This window comes from Chiloscyllium punctatum, chromosome 1 (genome assembly GCF_047496795.1).
Source record: "Chiloscyllium punctatum isolate Juve2018m chromosome 1, sChiPun1.3, whole genome shotgun sequence".
Taxonomy (NCBI): domain Eukaryota; kingdom Metazoa; phylum Chordata; class Chondrichthyes; order Orectolobiformes; family Hemiscylliidae; genus Chiloscyllium; species Chiloscyllium punctatum.
In genome coordinates this window covers 38,958,911-38,978,365 of record NC_092739.1, presented here as the reverse complement: position 1 = coordinate 38,978,365, position 19,455 = coordinate 38,958,911, and the positions used below count along the sequence as shown (strand labels likewise).

The 19,455-nt window shown below is 38.9% G+C and overlaps 1 protein-coding gene across 1 annotated transcript in view; it reads right to left on the bottom strand.

Annotated features, from left to right (window-relative positions):
- Positions 1–8,729: 8,729 nt before the first annotated feature.
- Positions 8,730–19,455, bottom strand: part of bmp3 (bone morphogenetic protein 3) — a 53,004-nt gene continuing 42,278 nt past the window's right edge. Inside the window, exons 2-3 of the mRNA XM_072593808.1 lie at positions 13,573–14,480; positions 8,730–12,093 (exon numbers count right to left, since the gene is read on the bottom strand). Coding sequence (XP_072449909.1) covers positions 11,902–12,093; positions 13,573–14,480 — 1,100 coding nt within the window. The 3' untranslated portion in view covers positions 8,730–11,901. The remainder of the gene's footprint in view (positions 12,094–13,572; positions 14,481–19,455) is intronic.

The following is a 19,455-nucleotide window of genomic DNA, read 5'->3' as shown; positions in this document are numbered from 1 at the left end:
CTAGAGTTTCATACAGCTGCAACATGACTTACAAACTTTTATACTGAGTGCCCTGACCAATGAAGGTTCTCAGAAAGTGACAACATGCTGTATGACTTATTTCCAACCTTATCTACTCCTGTTGGCACTTTCTGGGAGCTTTGGATTTATACCCCTAGATCCCGCTATATATCAATGGTCAGAAGGGTCCTGCAATTTATTGTGTACTTTCCTTTTGCATTTGACCTCCCAAAATATAACACCTCACACTTGTGTGGATTAAGTTCCATCTGCATTTCTCTGCCCAAGTTTCCAATATATCTATACCCTGCTGTATCCTTTGACAACCTTTCTCACTATCCACAACTCCCCCAATTTTCATGCTGTCTGCAAACTTACTAATCAGACCATCTACATTTTCATTCAAATCATTTATATTTATTACAAACAACAAAGGTTCCAGCATTGCTCCCTATGGAACACGACTGAACACAGACCTCCACTTAGAAAAACACCACTCCACAACAATCCTCTGTCTTCTACGATCAAGCCAATTTTGCAACCAGCTTACCATCTCATTGTGGACTTCATGAATCTTCTAGATCAACCTTGCACATTTGCCCTGTGTCTGCATGGGTTTCCTCTGGGTGCTCCGGTTTCCTCCCACAGTCCAATGATATGCAGGTTAGGTGAATTGGCCATGCTAAATTGCCCATAGTGTTAGGTGCATTTGTCAGGGGTGAACGTAGGGGAATGGGTCTGGGTGGGTTGCTCTTCGGAGGGTCGGTGTGGACTTGTTGGGCCAAAGGACCTGTTTCCACGCTGTAGGGAATCAAATCTAATCTAATCCAAACCTACCATGAGGGACCTTGTCAAATGCGTTAATTAAGTCCACGTAGATGACATCCTCTCCCCTACCATCATTTATCTCTGTCACTTCCTTAACAAACCCAATCAAATTTGTGAAACAAATTCCCTGCACAAAGCTGACTATCTTTCATAAATCCAATACATTCAGATTGAGTTGGGTGAAATAGCATGAGTTAGAGGGTGATAGAGTGTTTTGAAGTGAGGTAGTGTGAAGAAGTATGAATTTAAGTGGAATGGATTGAGTTGGAGTGAGGTAGAATGATTTGGAGTAAGGGTGAATAGAGTGAGTTGGAGTGACCAACAGAAACGTCCAACATGAAGGAGTGAGATAAAGTGATTGGGGCATTTCAGAGTGAATTAGAGTGATAGAGAGTGAGCTGGAGTGACATAGAGCAAGTTGGAGTGAGATGAATTGAAGAAGAGTGAATTAGACCGTGCTGGAGAAAGTGACCTGCAGTGAGCTCAACGGAGCAGGAGTGAAATGGAATGAGTTTGCAGTGGACATAGAGTGAATTGAAATGAGGTAGACAGACTTGGAGTGTATTAGGGTGAGTTGGATTGAAGAGGAGAGAGTTAAAGTGAGAATGAGTGAGTTAGAGGAATTTGGAATGTTACACAGTGAAATTGGGGTGATGTAGAATGAGCTGAAAATGTGTTGCTGGAAAAGCGCAGCAGGTCAGGCAGCACCCAAGGAACAGGAGAATCGACGTTTCGGGCATAAGCCCTTCTTCATGATTCCTGAAGAAGGGCTGATGCCTGAAATGTCGATTCTCCTGTTCCTTGGATGCTGCCTGACCTGCTGCGCTTTTCCAGCAACACATTTTCAGCTCTGATCTCCAGCATCTGCAGTCCTCACTTTCTCCGTGATGTAGAATGAGCTGGGTAATGAAAGAGTTTGATTAAGGTAGAGAGAAGAAGAGTGATTTAGAGTGAGTTGGAATGAGTGTGAGAGAGGAAGAGCAATTTGGAGTGAACCAGATTGAATTGGAGATGTAGAATGCATTGGTGTGAGTGGGAGGGAAGTGTGGCTATTTGGCGTGAGCATGAGTTGGAGAGTTATAGAGTCACAGAGTCATAGAGATGTACAGCATGGAAACAGACCCTTCGGTCCAACCCGTCCATGCTGAGCAGATATCCCAACCCAATCTAGTCCCACCTGCCAGCACCCGGCCCATATCCCTCCATACACTTCCTATTCATATACCCATCCAAATGCCTCTTAAATGTTGCAATTGTACCAGCCTCCACCACATCCTCTGGCAGCTCATTCCATACACGTACCACCCTCTGAGTGAAAAAGTTGCCCCTTAGGTCCCTCTTATATTTTGCCCCTCTCACCCTAAATATATGCCCTCTAGTTCTGGACTCCCCGACCCCAGGGAAAAGACTTTGTCTATTTACCCTATCCATGCTCCTCATAATTTTGTAAACCTCTATAATGTCACCCCTCAGTCTCCGATGCTCCAGGGAAAACAGTTCCAGCCTGTTCAGCCTCTCGCTATAGCTCAAATCGTCCAACCCTCATAACATCCTTGTAAATCTTTTCTGAACCCTTTCAAGTTTCACAACATCTTTCTGATAAGAAGGAGACCAGAATTGCACACAATATTCCAACAGTGGCTGAACCAATGTCCTGTACAGCTGCAACATGACCTCCCAACTCCTGTACTCAACACTCTGACCAATAAAGAAAGCATACCAAATGCTTTCTTCACAATCCTATCTACTTGTGACTCCACTTTCAAGGAGCTATGAACCTGCACTCCAAGGTCTCTTTGTTCAGCAACACTCCCTAGGACTCCATTAAGTGTATAAGTACTGCTAAGATTTGCTTTCCCAAAATGCAGCACGTCGCATTTATCTGAATTAAACTCCATCTGCCACTTCTCAGCCCATTGGCTCATCTGGTCAAGATCCTGTTGTAATCTGAGGTAACCCTCTTCGCTGTCGACTACACCTCCAATTTTGGTGTCATCTGCAAACCTACTAACTGTACCTCTTATGCTTGAATCCTAATCACTTATGTAAATGGCAAAAAGTAGAGGACCCAGCACCGACCCTTGTGGCACTCCACTGGTCACAGGCCTCCAGTCTGAAAAACAACCCTCCACCACCACCCTCTGTCTTCTACCTTTGAGCCAGTTCTGTATCCAAATGGCTAGTTCTCCCTGTATTCCATGAGATCTAACCTTGCTAATCAGTCTCCCATGGGGAAACCTTGTCGAATGTCTTACTGAAGTCCACATAGATCACATCTATTGCTCTGCACTCATCAATCCTTTTTGTTACTTCTTCAAAAAACTCAATCAAGTTCGTGAAACATGATTTCCCACACACAAAGCCATGTTGACTATCCCTAATCAGTTCTTGCCTTTCCAAATACATGTACAACCTGTCCTTCACGATTCCCTCCAACAACTTTCCCACCACCGACATCAGGCTCACCGGTCTATAGTTCCTTGGTTTGTCATTACTGCCCTTCTTAAACAGTGGCACCATGTTTGCCAACCTCCAGTCTTCCAGCACCTCACCTGTAACTATTGATGATACAAATATCTCAGCAAGAGGCCCAGCAATCACTTTTCTAGCTTCTCACAGAGTTCTCAGGTACACCTGATCAGGTCCTGGGGATTTATCCACCTTTAACCATTTCAAGACATCCAGCAATTCCTCCTCTGTAATCAGGACATTTGCAAGATGTCACAATCTATTTCCCTACAGTATATATCTTCCATATCCTTTTCCACAGTAAATACTGATGCAAAATACTCATTTAGTATCTCCCCCATTTTCTGCGGCTCCACACAAAGGTCACCTTGTTGATCTTTGAGGGGCCCTATTTTCTCCCTAGTTACCCTTTTGTCCTTAATATATTTGTAAAAACTCTTTGGATCCTCCTTAATTCTATTTGCTAAAGCTATCCCATGTCCCTGTTTTGCCCTTCTGATTTCCCTATTAAGTATACTCCTACTTCCTTTATACTCTTCTAAGGATTCACTCGATCTCTCCTGTCTATATCTTACATATGCTTCCTTGTTTTTCTTAACCAAACCCTCAATTTCTTCAGTCATCCAGTATTCCCTATACCTACCAGCCTTTCCTTTCACCATGACAGGAATATACTTTCTCTGGATTCTCGTTATCTCATTTCTGAAGGCTTCCCATTTTCCAGCCGTCCCTTTACCTGTGAACATCTGTCTCCAATCAACTTTTGAAAGTTCTTGCCTAATACCGTCAAAATTGGCCTCTCTCCAATTTAGAACTTCAATTTTTAGATCTGGTCTATCCTTTTCCATCACTATTTTAAAACTAATAGAATCATGGTTGTACAGCTAAATTTAATAGAATGAGTACAATAGAATGAAATCTCATGCCTCAGAGAACAGTCAAAAATCAGTGGATATATCAAAGTGCAAAGTGCATTCAAAGAGCTGTGGCAGACTTGGTTTTGACCAAGAAAGAGATGGTAGTGAAACCTCAACATTTCATAGTGAATAAGAATGGCTGAAAATACAGCAGGAGTTTCTATTGCTATTTTCTAGTTCAAAGAAGAAAGCTTTATGGAAATATATTGTTAAGTAAATAGTACTTATTCTTTCTTCACTAGACAATTTTGCCTGAAGCATGAAATATTGTGATCCATTTTCTTTGATTAATAACATTGAAAATAAAATTCAAATTCCCAGTTAACAGTGTCCTTGGAGATCACAACCAAATACATTTAAGTCAGATCCAGTGTAGTATTAATTATCCAGTATTTGATTATAATATTTATCAATAACTATTCAACCAACACCCTTGACTCGCTCATTGAAGAAATTCAAGGACTTTAGGGAGAAGGTGGGAAAGCTGATTTCAAATCCAGGTTTAGCCATGATCACATTGAAAAACGAAACAGGCTCGACTGGCCTTTTGGCACTCAATCACTCAAGAAAATCCAAGTCAAAGCATTCTGCATGATCAACAGTCCCTCCATTGCTTTAAGTATTCACTCCAGCAACAACCTTCACCACAATGGAACCAGTGTAAGATGCTCGTCAGGAACTCACCCTGCCTCCTTTGACAGTACCTTTGATACTCATGACCCTCATAATCTGGAAGGACAAGAGCAGTAGATGAGTAGGAAATGTAATCATCTCCAGCTTCTGCTACATGTAACACGTTATCCTGACTTGGAACTATGTCACTGTTATGTCACTCTCATTTGGTCACAATACTGGAAGAGCACTGCAGTGATCCAAGAAATCAGGCCATCACCACCTGTTAGGGGTGGGTCTGTTAGGGGTGGGTCTGTTAGGGGTGGATGAAAGATCTAGGCCTTGCCAGCAATGTTCATGAACACTTTAAAAAAAAATACAGGTTATAGTTTGTGGAGGTTTTGGTTGGGCAAGTTCAGGTCACTGGATGGATTCCATGTTTCGTATCAAAGTTTCTTGCTAAGACCTGGTCCTTGGGCAGGGTTCCCTAATTTACTTTTAATTCCAGTTTGGGGTACCCCCAGTTGTCAAGCTTCCAAGTGAGGAGGGATGAACCTGCTTCCTTTCTATATTTCCTCCACCTCGACTGGCCACAGCAAGGTTAATTTGAAAAGGATCTCTTCCCATGTGGATGCATTTCTCCCAGAACAAAAGAATTTATGATTTAAACGGAGGCAACGTCAGCAAGTTAAAGAAAGACTGACTTTATTAGTTACTAAACGTGGTAAGAAATGATAACACAACACATAAGCACACACTTTTGAAATAAGAGAAAAGATTTCTTTAAAAATCAGTTTCTTGAGTTCTGTGTAGTGTAGAAGATATGACATTGGGTGAGCCCGTGGCACTGCTATTTGTCAGTGAGCAGTTCATTTCAAGATGCTTGTTTTTCAATGACAGCTGTAAGATCTTTGTCCTGTTTCCTTTCGACTGCAGTTCCACTTGCTCTTGCTTAGAGCAACAAAAGATTTAGTGCTTTTTAACCTGCAGCATAGGAATGACTAGAGGTTTTCTGAGTTGTGACACTCCCAGTATATAATTTCACCCACTAGCACACACTGACCAGGGTTGAAATTGACATTTAGCTCTTGTTTTTGTGTGATCTTGAATGGAGAAAACACTAACCGTGTCTGCAGTTTGGGACATAAATTCAGGAAATAATTTTCTGCTGATGATGGGGTTGTTTATTCAGCCCCTCATTATCACTGTTGTTAAGGGAGGTTGTGTTCAATTTATTTTGATTTACTTCTCACCCTTTGAAGGGTCACTGTTTGCAATTCAAGTGTGCCATTCCAGGGTCCCACTCCAAAAAGCCATAGAGCTTACATTCACAGTCTTCTTTTGGCCATATCCTCTTTTTAAAAGGACATATGCTGTAATTAAATATTAAATGTGTTCATAAATAATTTGGCTTTCTGATCTGTTGTCATGATGTTCTTTATTTCAACTACTTATACTGAGTTTCTTCTGCTTCTAATCACATCCTGTGGCAACATCCAATGTCACTATATTATTGTGAATCAAATCACCATTAATTGCAGTTATGTAAGCCTTGGGCTCAACTGTCTGTTTGAATAGTATGTGCTGCAAGATTTTACGCATGAAAGTTTGAGTGAACTCAAGTTTCTCCTGGTTATCAGTGGAAATGTTGATGAAGAACACATACAGAGCTAAGCTTGTTGATGGCATGGATCATGTTGCTGTCTCTCTAACTGATATCTCTGTATTCTGATGATCCCTAATGCCTGCATGGTAGCTTTGTAACTTTAAGATTGGGCTGAAGTTGTTTAAGAAGACAGTGATTTGTACAATTGTGAACAGATCTTCATAGATCAGGTGCACAATCATAAAATTGAATATTTTATGATTCAGTACAGCTGCAGCTTTATGAACAGGAGCAGGCATGATGAGGTTTATAAAATCAGAAGAGCATTGATAAGGAGAATAAAAACGGTCATTTCTCTAGGGTAGGGAAGTTTAAAACCAGAGGGCATAATGAGAGGAAAAAGATTTAAAAGGGATTTGAGGGGCATCTTTTTCACATAGAGAGTGGTTTGTATATGGAATGAACTGACAGAGAAAGTGATAGATGTGGGTACAATTACAACATTTAAAAGACATTTAGAGGTACATGGATAGGAAAGGTTTGGGGGGATATGGGCCAAACGCAGGCAAATGGGACTAGTTTAGTTTGGGAAACCTGTAGCATGGACGAGTTGCAGCAAAAGGTCTGTTTCCACGCTGTGTGAATCTATGACTGAATGTATGCATTCAAAGGTAGTTTGATCTTTGGAGAATCTTGCAAACTGCAAAATCCTTCAGAACTTATCCTACTTGAAGTAGCTGGTGAAAGTGACAGAAATGTTAGCTGGGATATATGCAAATCACAGATGGATTGACCTGATTTGTGGCAGTATGGAAAGTGCTGGAGATGAAAAGAAAGTTGACGGTTGTCTGTAACTGACCTCTGAACAAGGTTTTGTGTGCAGTGCTTTATGTAGCGCTCTTCTACAGAATTATTCAATATGTTTTATTTCAATTACCTTTTCTTCTATGGCAAGTTGAATCTGGGAATAATCTTTATCCCTCATGTCTGTCTGCTCTCCAACATATTCTTTTGAAGGCAGTGAGCATTCAAGTGCTCCAAGTGCATCTTTACTTTGCAATAAGGCAGAATTATGATTTAATTGGATTTGAGATGATCGCACTATTTGATTATGTTTTGAGTGTAAGTTTTACTTTGATTTGTAAAACAATGATTGTTAGTGGCAAATATTTTCCCTTCTATCTTTAGACATGAGCAACCTCACATGATCAACTATCATAGAGTCGTAGAGATGTACAGTACGGAAACAGACCCTTCGGTCCAACATGGCCGTGCCGACCAGATATCCTAACCCAATCTAGTCCCACCTGCTAGCACTTGGCCCATATCCCTCCAAACCCTTCCTATTTATATACCCATTCAGATGCCTTTTAAATGTTGCAATTGTACGAGCCACTTCCTCTGGCAACGCATTCCATACATGTACCACCCTCCATATGAAAAAGTTGCTCCTTAGGTCTCTTTTATATCGTTTCCCTCTCACCCTAAACCTATGCCCTCTAGTTCTAGACTCCCCGACCCCAGGGAAAATTTCTTGTATCTGTATTATATCAAGCGATATTCTTTATCACATGGATCTCATTCAACCAACATCCCCTTGATCAATCTCTTCTGATATAAAGTCACTGGTTTTGACTCAATCAATACATTTTATAATAATATTATAAATATCTTGCTATACCATTAGGACCAAGCTGTCTTTTTAAATACTTCATAAGTCAAATGACATTCCAATTCAGCTTTTGGTTAGTGTGCAATAATGTCAGCTTTTAAAAGACTTGACCCTGGACTGATAGTTACATATGTGAACTACCCAATATGGACTTAAGTCATAAATATCAGGAACGTTCAAATTTAATCCCTCATCTATAGTTAGCTTGCTGATCTTAGCCAGGCCAGTGATGGGGCAGTGCAGTTCCAAAAGAGTAACTCAACTCAGATTTTTGCTCTTGATGCTCAATGAGTTGTCAATTTTGACTGTAATACCACTCTGCTGGCACTCACAATCATGTGCACATTGTGTTTTACCTGCGCAAGTCAGTGACTCCAGGAGAAGAGAAAATTGCAAATACTGTATGAGATTTCCTTTTAGAACACTTAGAGATAAACTAAACTGAATAAGCAATAAGAATGGACTGTAGAGAATACAGCTTTAACAGACAGAACCACAGAAAGAAAGAAAATAAATAAGCCTTATAAACGATACCTAAAGTGATCAGGATTTAGTTCTGATAAAACATTGTAAGGAAATAATGGTGATCTTGTTAGTTACATAACTAAATTTATTCATTTCCAAAGATAGTGAGGAAAGTTTCCATTAAAGCAATAAAACACTATTAAACCAGAAAGCTCAGACATCAGTAGTGACAAGTGCCCTTCACAGTTTCATTTCAGATGCTTTGTAGTGTTCAGGAAACTGAAACTCATATTATTATTGTATTTAATAAACATTCCTGCAACCAAACAGTGAAACTGGTCAAAGAAGGGAGGAAAAAACTGCAGCCAAACATAAAATAAATTAAAAAAGCATTTCAACAGGGTTTCTTACCATATACAAATATGTACTATTTTAAAACATATTGTACAATACGATATCTTAACTAAATGTTTACAGGAAGCTCTTTACAATGAATGAAATTTTGACTTTTAAAAAAATCTGCTGCAGTCAAATCAAAGTAACACACCAACCAAAACACACCAAATTTGAAAATATATTGTCATATATGTTCATAGACATAAAAATGCACTCAAAAACTATACAAAGCCACTTAATTTTATCCATCCTTAAATATCGTGGTCTTATGGCCAAAGTTAATGTTGGAAATATTGTTTTTAATAAATGAATTATAGTTGTGAATTGAGCTGCACATTTGCATTTGAAAACAGACTGATACACAGACAAGCTGCTTCACAGATGTCCGTGTATTACGACATACATTTTAAAAATTTATAACAGAAAAGCATGCAATTTGACTTACACTAGTTTAATGGAGTATAAACTATTCAACTCTGATGGAGATAGAATGGGAAACATTCATTCAATTGGCTTGTGTTTCAATTGGCAATTGATTTTGGCTGTTTAATAACACATCCAGTTTTGTAGCAAATCTAAGATAGAATTATGTACAAAGCTTTAAAATTAATAAATGCATTCAAATGTGTACCTACTTAAATAGCGAAAATATATTTGAATTTTTAAAAACTACTGAAAAATTACATGGGTGATTACTTCTTCTGAAATGAATATAAAATAATTTCCTCTAACAAAATGTTTGCTTATTGGATATACATACAAAGAAATTAAGGTTTTCTTTACTGTTATAAAGTGGTGAAAGCAGTTGACACTGGATCTAGAACTCACCTTTGGGAACAACATACGAATAAACCACCAATAGGCAGTATGTATGATAAGCATAAAAATAATATTGAAAAACAAAGAGCAAAAGAATACCTCTACTGGACTATATGAGCACTAATTAAAATATCAGTATTGTAAGGCACTATCCTCAACCGTCAATGTTCACAACTCTGACTCCATTTGGTTTCAGATACATACAAAATAATTTATCCAGACCTCCCTATCTGTGCAGACCAATGTCATGCATGATAATTGGATTTCTTTAGCCAGAAGAAAGTTTAGTTTCAAACAAGGTCCAGATAAGTTCTTCTTTCTCCATTAAATATTTGGAGTGACAAGTGGAATGCAATAATTTTGATTAAATCTTAATCATTTACACAGTTGGGTTGATTATCACTAAAATTTATCTTTACATTGAAGAGACAAATGGCATAAGCCAGTGGTTTAAGATAAAGTCAGAACTTAAGTTCAGTAAAAATAAAAACACAAGGTGATAGAAACTATGTATTATTATTGTTTGTAATGTTTGCAGCAGAAAAGCAGATTTTGTCCATTTTTAGAATTGTAATTTTTTTTACATATGGAGAATGGACATTCTAGTGATCTAAGTACAGTAGGTTAGAGTAAATATTATTACTGGGGTAATCTGTAGATATTGACAGCATTGTTGACTCGCACCATATATGATGGACAAATGTTGATCAGTTATACTGGAGGCTAACTTTAACCCACATATAATTTTTAAGCATCTTCAATTTTATTTTAATAATTAAATAGATTTTTTTTATTCTTTAAGAACACATATAGGTATGAAATTTCACAAATTACTTCCTTTCCACTGAGAAATAGATTACTCAAACAAAGCAACATATTTTAAGCATTGTTAATGAAGAACAGATGTTGCCTTTTTAATCTATATACAGAGCCTAGTCCAATCTGTTTTGTCTGAATAAGATGTAAATTGTAGGATATTATATGAACAAATAGTTAAAACAAAATTAAAACCCTAGATTATGTTAAGAAATATAGCAAAAATGAGCTAACTATTAACCAGATTTGATTTGAGGAGCATCTAATGGACTAATTTTGGGCCTGAGTGAATTTAATACTTTGCTGGGAAGTATTTTGTAATGAATGGAACAGCATTTAATGGGAGAGTAATTATTGCATTTGTGATATTCTAACATATCTCCAATTGTTAATTGATTTGGTATTAAGAAGGGCAATTCAGGAGGCAGGACTGGTGTAGGCTCTCTGTTTATCTTCTACTAATTTGGCTCCCTCACTTGATTCCTAGAGCTAACAAAATCCTGCTTGCAGAGCTGTTTCATTTGACCATTTGGGATTGGAATGGATATTTCTGAATTATTACAACTGTGGTAGTTACTGGAGCTCCCTGGTTTGTTTTAAGCTATATCAGATTTGTATTTAGCCATTTAGCAAACATTCTGTAACTCTGTCTGCTTGGAGTGAACTTTTTGGAATCATATAACATCTTCACAAATATTTTGTATTAAAATGCTGCTCACTGATATTAAATTAAAAATTGTGCACTGATCATGTGGCTTACTTTACTGTTGTAGTACATAACAAATAAATTGTTATTTTTCAACGAATACATTTGCATTGATTTGTATAGGTGATTTACATTTTGAATTACTTAATTATTTAAAAGATAATGAAATAAAATTCAAAGAATAAAATAAATTGCCCACAGCAATCTGTAATTGGCTGGGTGGACGAGATGGAGCTGAAGGAAGGGGCCAGTACATCATAAACAGTCTTGAAACACAATATCTTTAGAAGGGCAATGGCAAGAAGGAGTCTTGAAGCACTTAAAAAGAAATTTACAATAAACACAGTTCCATCTCAGAATTCTGAATTCCAGACACAAATGATCTACTGCCTTAATCTGTTGTTGGTCCAGAGAGTTGCACATTTAAATGCAGGTGAATGGGTTTGTAAATAAAATGATAAATTATCTTTCTTCTGAAGGCACCATTCAGTTTTCATTTGTTGGAAGACTTCCTTTTGATGTTCAGAATGAAAACGAACAGAAAACAAAATGTCAGCAGTGCAAACCCAGAACCAATCTGCATACTCCTGTGGGGTTATCTGCAAGCACATGACTCCACTTTCATGTTTGGGTAGACCTTCAGCACAATATTCTTGTTTTCATCGACAAAGAGGATGCTTAATGATGACATTTTCTCTGGTACGCAGCATGGTTCGGGAATCCCTGGGACCACGCCGACTGCTCTCACTATACTTTGAATCGTAGCGTGGTTTGAAGGCCTTAATGTCTAAAAGAAAAAGGAAATAAATAATTACAGAAACACATTTTAAGTGTTTTATACTTCTGTGTATCTTATGGTGACAGCTTGTGAATAAAATACACATTGTGTTCTGGCTCTTAAATCTTCAACATTTTGGAGGATAAATGAATGTCAGATACAGATTCATCATGATCTAAATTGAATAGTTGAACAGACTCAAGGAGCTAAATGGCCCATTCTATATTCTTACAAACAAACCTGTTTTACAGATTCAGGATTCAGATTTGTGGAGGTGAACTCCTGGTGCTGGAAGTTCACAGGTTTTACAACATAAATGAAGTAAAGAAAACCACTTAAATTTATAAGTTGTACAACACAGTATTTAGCACTTGATGAAAGTACGCAGCTTAATGCCAGCAATATTGCCTCACAAATGCTAGCTAATGGTTATTCTGTCACTTTTCCTATAACTTGATGAAAAGAAACAGGCTAATGCCTCCAATAAAATAGCAGGACCGTGAATTTGATGCAAGTAGATCAAACATTTCATTACACCTCTGAAGGAGTGACTGGTCATCCTCATCTATACAGATCTGTTAAGGGTAATTCTGCATCTCACATTAGCTGATTGTAACATTCCATTGGCAAATGCACTTAACACATACCATATTCAAATGCAGCAACATCTGGATAATATCCAGGCTTGGGCTGACAAATTGCAAAGTAACATTCGCACCACACAAATGCCAGGAAATGACCATCTCCATTAAGAGACAATTTAACCACTGTCCCTCAACATTCAGTAGGGTTGCCGTAATTGAATTATCTACTATCAACATCCTGGGGTTTACCATTCAGCAGAAGCTCAGTTGGACTCACTGTATAGATACAAGATCAGGTCAGAGGATAGGAATACAGCAGTGAGAAACTGGCCTAGTCAAGCAAATGATGGAATACCACCCACTTGCCTGGATGGGGGCAGCTCGAACAACATTCAAGAAACATGACAGCATCCAGGACAAAACAGCCCGCTTGATTGGTACTACATCCACAAGCATCTCTTCCCCCCACTGTCAATGCTCAACAGCAGCAATGAGTAATCTACAAGGTGTATTGGAGAAATTCAAAGATCAGACAGCACCTTCCAAACCCACAAGTTACATCCAGAAAGATAAGGACAGCAGATTCATGGGAAAACCATCACCTGCAAGTTTCCCTCTAAGTCACTCATCATCCTGACTTGGAAGCATATCGCTGTCCATTCAATGTCATTTGGTCAAAATCCTGAAATTCCCTCCTTAAAGGCATTTGACTCAACATACAGCATATGGAGTACAACGCTTCAAGATGGAAGCTCACAGTTACCTTCTGAAGGGCAAACAATGAATGCTGGCCCAGTCAGCGATACCCAAACCCCAAAAGTAAATTTTTAAAAATTGCTGGGGAATAGGTTGCCAACCAGATTCATAAGCTGCAAGTGAAAATATGAAAAAAATGAGCACCTACCTTGAGCATTGGGAACTGGCAGGCACCTGCACAGTAATAGGCATCAAAGGACTTGGGAGAGATTATCCACTCACTCCATCCTATGTCTGCAAAATCCACTTTCAAGTAACGGCGAGCACAGTTTCTGGGCTCATTCCACTGTCTCCGTCTTGCTTTCCTCAATGTTTGTTCATCATACTGAAGCGTCTGTGATTTCTGCCTGTTACCCTTCCTCTGCTTTGACTTTCTCTCCCTGTCTGCTGGCCGAGGATGTAGCTTTTTATATGGTCTTCTTGTGTCCCACGCAGTAGCTTCATTGTACTGGTATTCTGCACCAGGCAACTCATTGTTGTGCAGGGGCAAGAGTAAGTTAGTTGATCGTTTCCTTCTTACTTCAGATGTCCTGTTTGTGGTATTGATTCCTAAACCCTGCACTTTGCTAATAAACGATCCCCGGCGTCTTTGAAGAGTGCTCACCACAGTGTCCAGTTCTGAAATTGCAGAGTCAATTGCATACACCAAGATATAAGGCGAATGCTTTGAAAGTAACTGTTTCCAGAAGGTTGGAGCAGAAGGCATGATCTCAATTCCAATCAAAAGGTCACCATTTGACTTTAGATGGTTAATCACACTTGTGATGTCTTTCCACTGCCAAGACAGAAAGTCTCGATAAAAAGTGGATGCATTTAGCACATGATGACCCAGAATTCTGGTGATATTGTTAGCAGTGGCAAAAACCCAGATTGAAAGATCAATGTTGATTTGTTTTCTGCGTAAATGACGACTGCAGCCCTTTGAGGACGGGCAAATATTGCTTTTATTTTTTGCAAGATCGGCTGTATAATAATGTAAGGTAGCAGCCAAAATGTCTTCAGATTTTGACAGGGAAGTCAGATTAAAAGTATGAAGTTGCTTGTCTCCAATCCGCCCTATAATAATAAAACAATAAAAGACTTAACATCATCAGCATCAAAATTGAATAATATTGCAGCATAATGTCATTTATGACAGTTGACTGCTCACTTCATCCCAATTTATTTTATGTGTCATGCTTGCGTGATATCCTGTATTTCATAAGATATGTTCCACTGAAGTATATTAATTGACAAAATCTATTCACAAATGATAAATGATGAGATATCATCAACTTAAATTCTACAAGTTGCATGAAGTCAAAATTCTTTTCAAATATTGTATTTTTCTGAGGGTGTACATTTGAATAATAAAGGTTACTCACTACATAGGGGAGATCAGGATTCCAAACAGTGGTGCTCGATGCAACATCTCACTTTAACATTTTCAAACAATCAGCAGAGTTAAACATACAGAGAAGTTGTGAGTTACAAATGTTTAGGAAGTTGTATTAATGACCAAACTTATACCTTGTCCATTTAACACCTGTTTATAACAAGCTTTGATTCTGAACCAGAATATTGAAGACTGAAGTCAACAAGTTGATATTTGTTGGCAATGTGGCCATGATAGTCAACCCAAAATAAAAGCAGATTAATATTAATAATGCAGTCACATGCAGCCCTACCCATTTGAAGCAAATTGCTATTACCAATAGCAGTGTGAAGGCAAATCTGGGAAGGTCAGGAGAAAGGGTAGAGTGGCAACACTACAGAATGAACACAATATTGTGGAAGCACGGGTCTTGCTTTTGCTCACGACAAAATTTTATAACTGAGATTTCCAACTAAAACTTATCATACATCGTGGCATTTAAGTTAACCTTTGAAGCCTTCACAAATCCTATGAAAAGCAGCTTCCACTTATACACTCAGAATACAATGTGAAGTGCCAATGTGGGTGTAAATGGTCATTATTTTTAGAAGAACAATAACACTGGTAATTAACAGATAGTGTTTCATGATTTATTGGATAAATTAAATGTAAAGAAATATTTAATTACAATCAATATGTTTTAAAACTGCCAAATTATTGTCTTACCTGACACAATGTATGTTAAATTCATCCTGAATCATTTTGACAATAGCATCATCAAAAGAATCCCACTTTGGATCAGATGTGGTTCTTCACTTTCAAATTCTTCCCTGAGCAATAAATCAACTTGTTCTCTATCCAATGAATTCAATAATCCACATCTTTTGTACAATCTGATGACAGTTTGCGCACTGTTGGCACCACACAATTTGATAATTAAAAACATCAAGCAAAGCAGAATGCTTTGATTTTTTTGTTCTCTGTTGACCATCCACTTATGTGTGAATATGATTCTTCAAAGATTTTTTGAGGCCACATTTAAAGGTTGAACCATGAGCATTAGGCTCCTCCAGTACAACTGCAATGTGAATGTTATTTCTTTGAAAATACATCTTCATCTCACAGTTTATATGGGACATGAATCCCTTACTAATGAATGCTTTTCTTTATGTAGACCATCAGAGCAATCAGTCCACACATTATCAATCTAAAACCTCACTTCACCCACATCCATCCAAAGTATCACATTTTGTTGCTGAAAAGAGGAGTCAAATTATATGCCAAGCACATGACTTTTGACATTATCAAGATGGGGTTATCTAATCCACTGGGTCTGTGGTGAAATGTTTTGCACCTATTGGTGATGGCTGCTGCTTAGGAGCAACAGTCTTCCCAATGTGATTGAAGATAATTTTCATAGCTTAAACAGTCATGAACTCTTCCACCAGCATATGAAAGTGCCTTGCACTTGGTTAAGATGGCCGCCCAATGAGTGGGCCCAAAAGAAAACACAAGCATCCAGAAGGCCCATACGGATTGGATAAATACACTCCCATTGCCAACTTTGTCATTCTTCTGCCAGGTGTGCAACACATCCTGGAGTTCAGTGTACAATCTCAGATGACATTTCAGTTGAAATGTTTAACTGAGGCTCACTCTGTCTGATTTGGTGCTTCAGATGGGTGTTCTGCTTAGACCAGAACAGGAAAGTATCCTGGTGATATGGTTGATCTTTTCCTCAATCAGCTTATTCAGAAATGGATGAACTGGTTATTATGGTTTGTGGAAACCTTAACGCTGTATGCTGAATAATTGAAATGACAGTGATCATATTTTGATGCCATGAGTCATTTCTGAAAGATGGAAAGAACATCGCACCTTTACAATTGAGAAGCTGTATTTTTCCTCCTGCTCACACGAGATGGCGCTATTGAGCTATTAACAATAATCTGGTGAGGTTACAATTGAATTCAAATTCAGTAGGGTCAGGAGTTGCCAGTTCCCAACAATGATTAACTAAATTACAGATTTATTTACTCACTAATAAAATTGAAAGTTGCTTAATCAGACAAATATGTTAAGAGATAAACAAAAAGACCCTGAATCAAGCAAATTGACATTTTAAATTGAATACTATCAAATTCTTGTGGAATGTTGTAACGTACAGAATTTAGATAAAAAAAAACTATTCTCAGAAACATTTATAATTAAACTGAAAGTTTTGGTGACAGTGACAGTGAGTGTCCAGCAGTTTCTCAGTTATAAAGGCTTCCTCCGTTAGTTGTCTATGCGATGTTTCAGTGTATCTTTCAGAAATATATTATTGACAATGAAACACTTCCAAGATCAATAACTAATACTATGTAGTCAGTATTTTTTGATATAAAGTTTTCAATGTAATCTAAAGGTCCTGGAAAATAGTCATCTGTCCAGTGAATGGGAATGGGAATTTGAGCCTTGGAATGGTGATCACACGGAATCTGCCCTACTCTCTGTGCTCTGAGATATGTGCATACAGTGGTCTGGTCCTTGCACCACTTAAGGAGCCATGACAACCTGAATGTGGAGGAAACTGACAATGCAGCTTTATCATTTCACTAAAGCAGGAACTCAGCCAGCTTAAAACTGCAGAAGAATCAAACAAAGTCACCAGTTTCCAGAGGCTGTTTCTTATTGTCTGAACTGTAATATCCTATTCAGTTGTCAGATCCCACCTCCATCAAAATCAGATTCGGACACGTGCATCGGCAGAAATCTGGCCTGTAATTGTGGCCAAGTGATTTAGGCAATCACATTTTGGTCTCCCTGCGTAAGTCACCATCAATCATGGCAGGGGCGGGGCAGCTCTTGTGGTGCAGTGATAGTGTCCCAAATGCTGAGGCAGATGGTCCAGGTTCAAGAAACACCAGACCTAGAGGTCACAGAATCACAGCAGAATCAGGAAGAGGAGGCCGTTTGGCCCATTGTTCCTGCACCAGCTGTTCAAATGAAGATCATTATCCAGTGCTAGTCTCCTGCTTTTCACCCCAATACCCTTGCATGCAATTTTAATTCAAATGATATCCAATCCCCTCATGAACGTTTCAACTGAGCCTGCAGCCACCACACTTTATTTCACACATCAAATTTACTCCTTTGCAAACACTTTAGATCTCTGCCCTCCTGTTCTGGTTTCTTTTACAAGTAGGACACTTTGCCTCTACCCAGCCTACCCAGTTAGATCATGATTTTGAAAACCTCTATCAAGAATATTCTAAGCCTTCTTCTCTCCAACGAGAATAGTTCTAACTTCTTCTACCTATCCTCATAACTCAGTTCCTCATCGCTGCACCCTATAATTCACATCATGAACTCTCTCCAAAGTGTTCACATTCCACACTCTCTCCAACATGTTCACATTCCGCGCTCTCTCCAACATGTTCACATTCCACACTCTCTTCAACATGTTCAGATTCCGCGCTCTCTCCAACATGTTCACATTCGACACTCACTCCAACATATTCACATTCCAGACTCTCTCCAACATGCTCACATTCCACGCCCTCTCCAAAATGTTCACATTCTGCGCTCTCTCCAACATGTTCAAATTCCACACTCTCTCCAATATACTAACAATCTGCCCTCACTAAAAATGTGTACACATTCCACACTCACTCCAACATGTTCACATTCCGCGATCTCCTAACATGTTCACGTTGCGCACTCTCTCCAGCATGTTCACATTCCAGACTCTCTCCAACATGTTCACATTGCACACTCACTCCAACGTGTTCACATTCTGCACTCTCTCCAACGTCTTCACATTCCTCACTCTCTCCAACATGTTCACATGCTGTACTCTCTCCAACATGTTCACATTCCACACTCTCTCCCACACGTTCACATTCTGCACCGACTCCAACATGTTCACATTCCACATTTTCCGCAATATGTTAAGATTCCGCGCGCTCTCCAACATGCTCAAATCCCACACTCTTTCCAACATGCTCACATTTCATACTCTCTCCAACATGTTCACATTCTGTGCTCTCTCCAAAATGTTCACATTCGACACTCTCTCCAACATATTCACATTCCACAATCTCTCCAACATGTGCACATTCCGCACTCTCTCCAACATGCTCATATTCCACGCTCTCTCCAACCTGTTCACATTCCGTGCACTCTCCCACATGTCCACATTCTGCACTCACTCCAACATGTTCACATTGAGGCCTCTCTCCAAAATGTTCAAAATCTGCACTCTCTCCATGTTCACATTCTGCTCTCTCTCAAACATGTTCACATTCTGCACTCTCTCCAACATGTTCACATTTCACACTCTCTCCAACATGCTCACAATCCACACTCTCTCCAACGTGTTCACATTCCGCACTCTCCAACATGTTCACATTCTGCACTCATGCCAATGTGTTCACATTCCGCGCTCTCTGCAACATGTTCACATTCCTCACTCTCTCCAATATGTTCACATTCCACACTGTCTCCAACATGTTCACATTCCATGCTCTCCCCAACATGCTCACATTCCGCGCTCTCTCCAACATGTTCATATTCTGTACTCTCTCCCACACGTTCACATTCTGCACCGACTCCAACATGTTAATATTCTGCACTCTCTCTAACATGCTCACATTCCACACTCTCTCCAACATGTTCATATTCTGCACTCTCTCT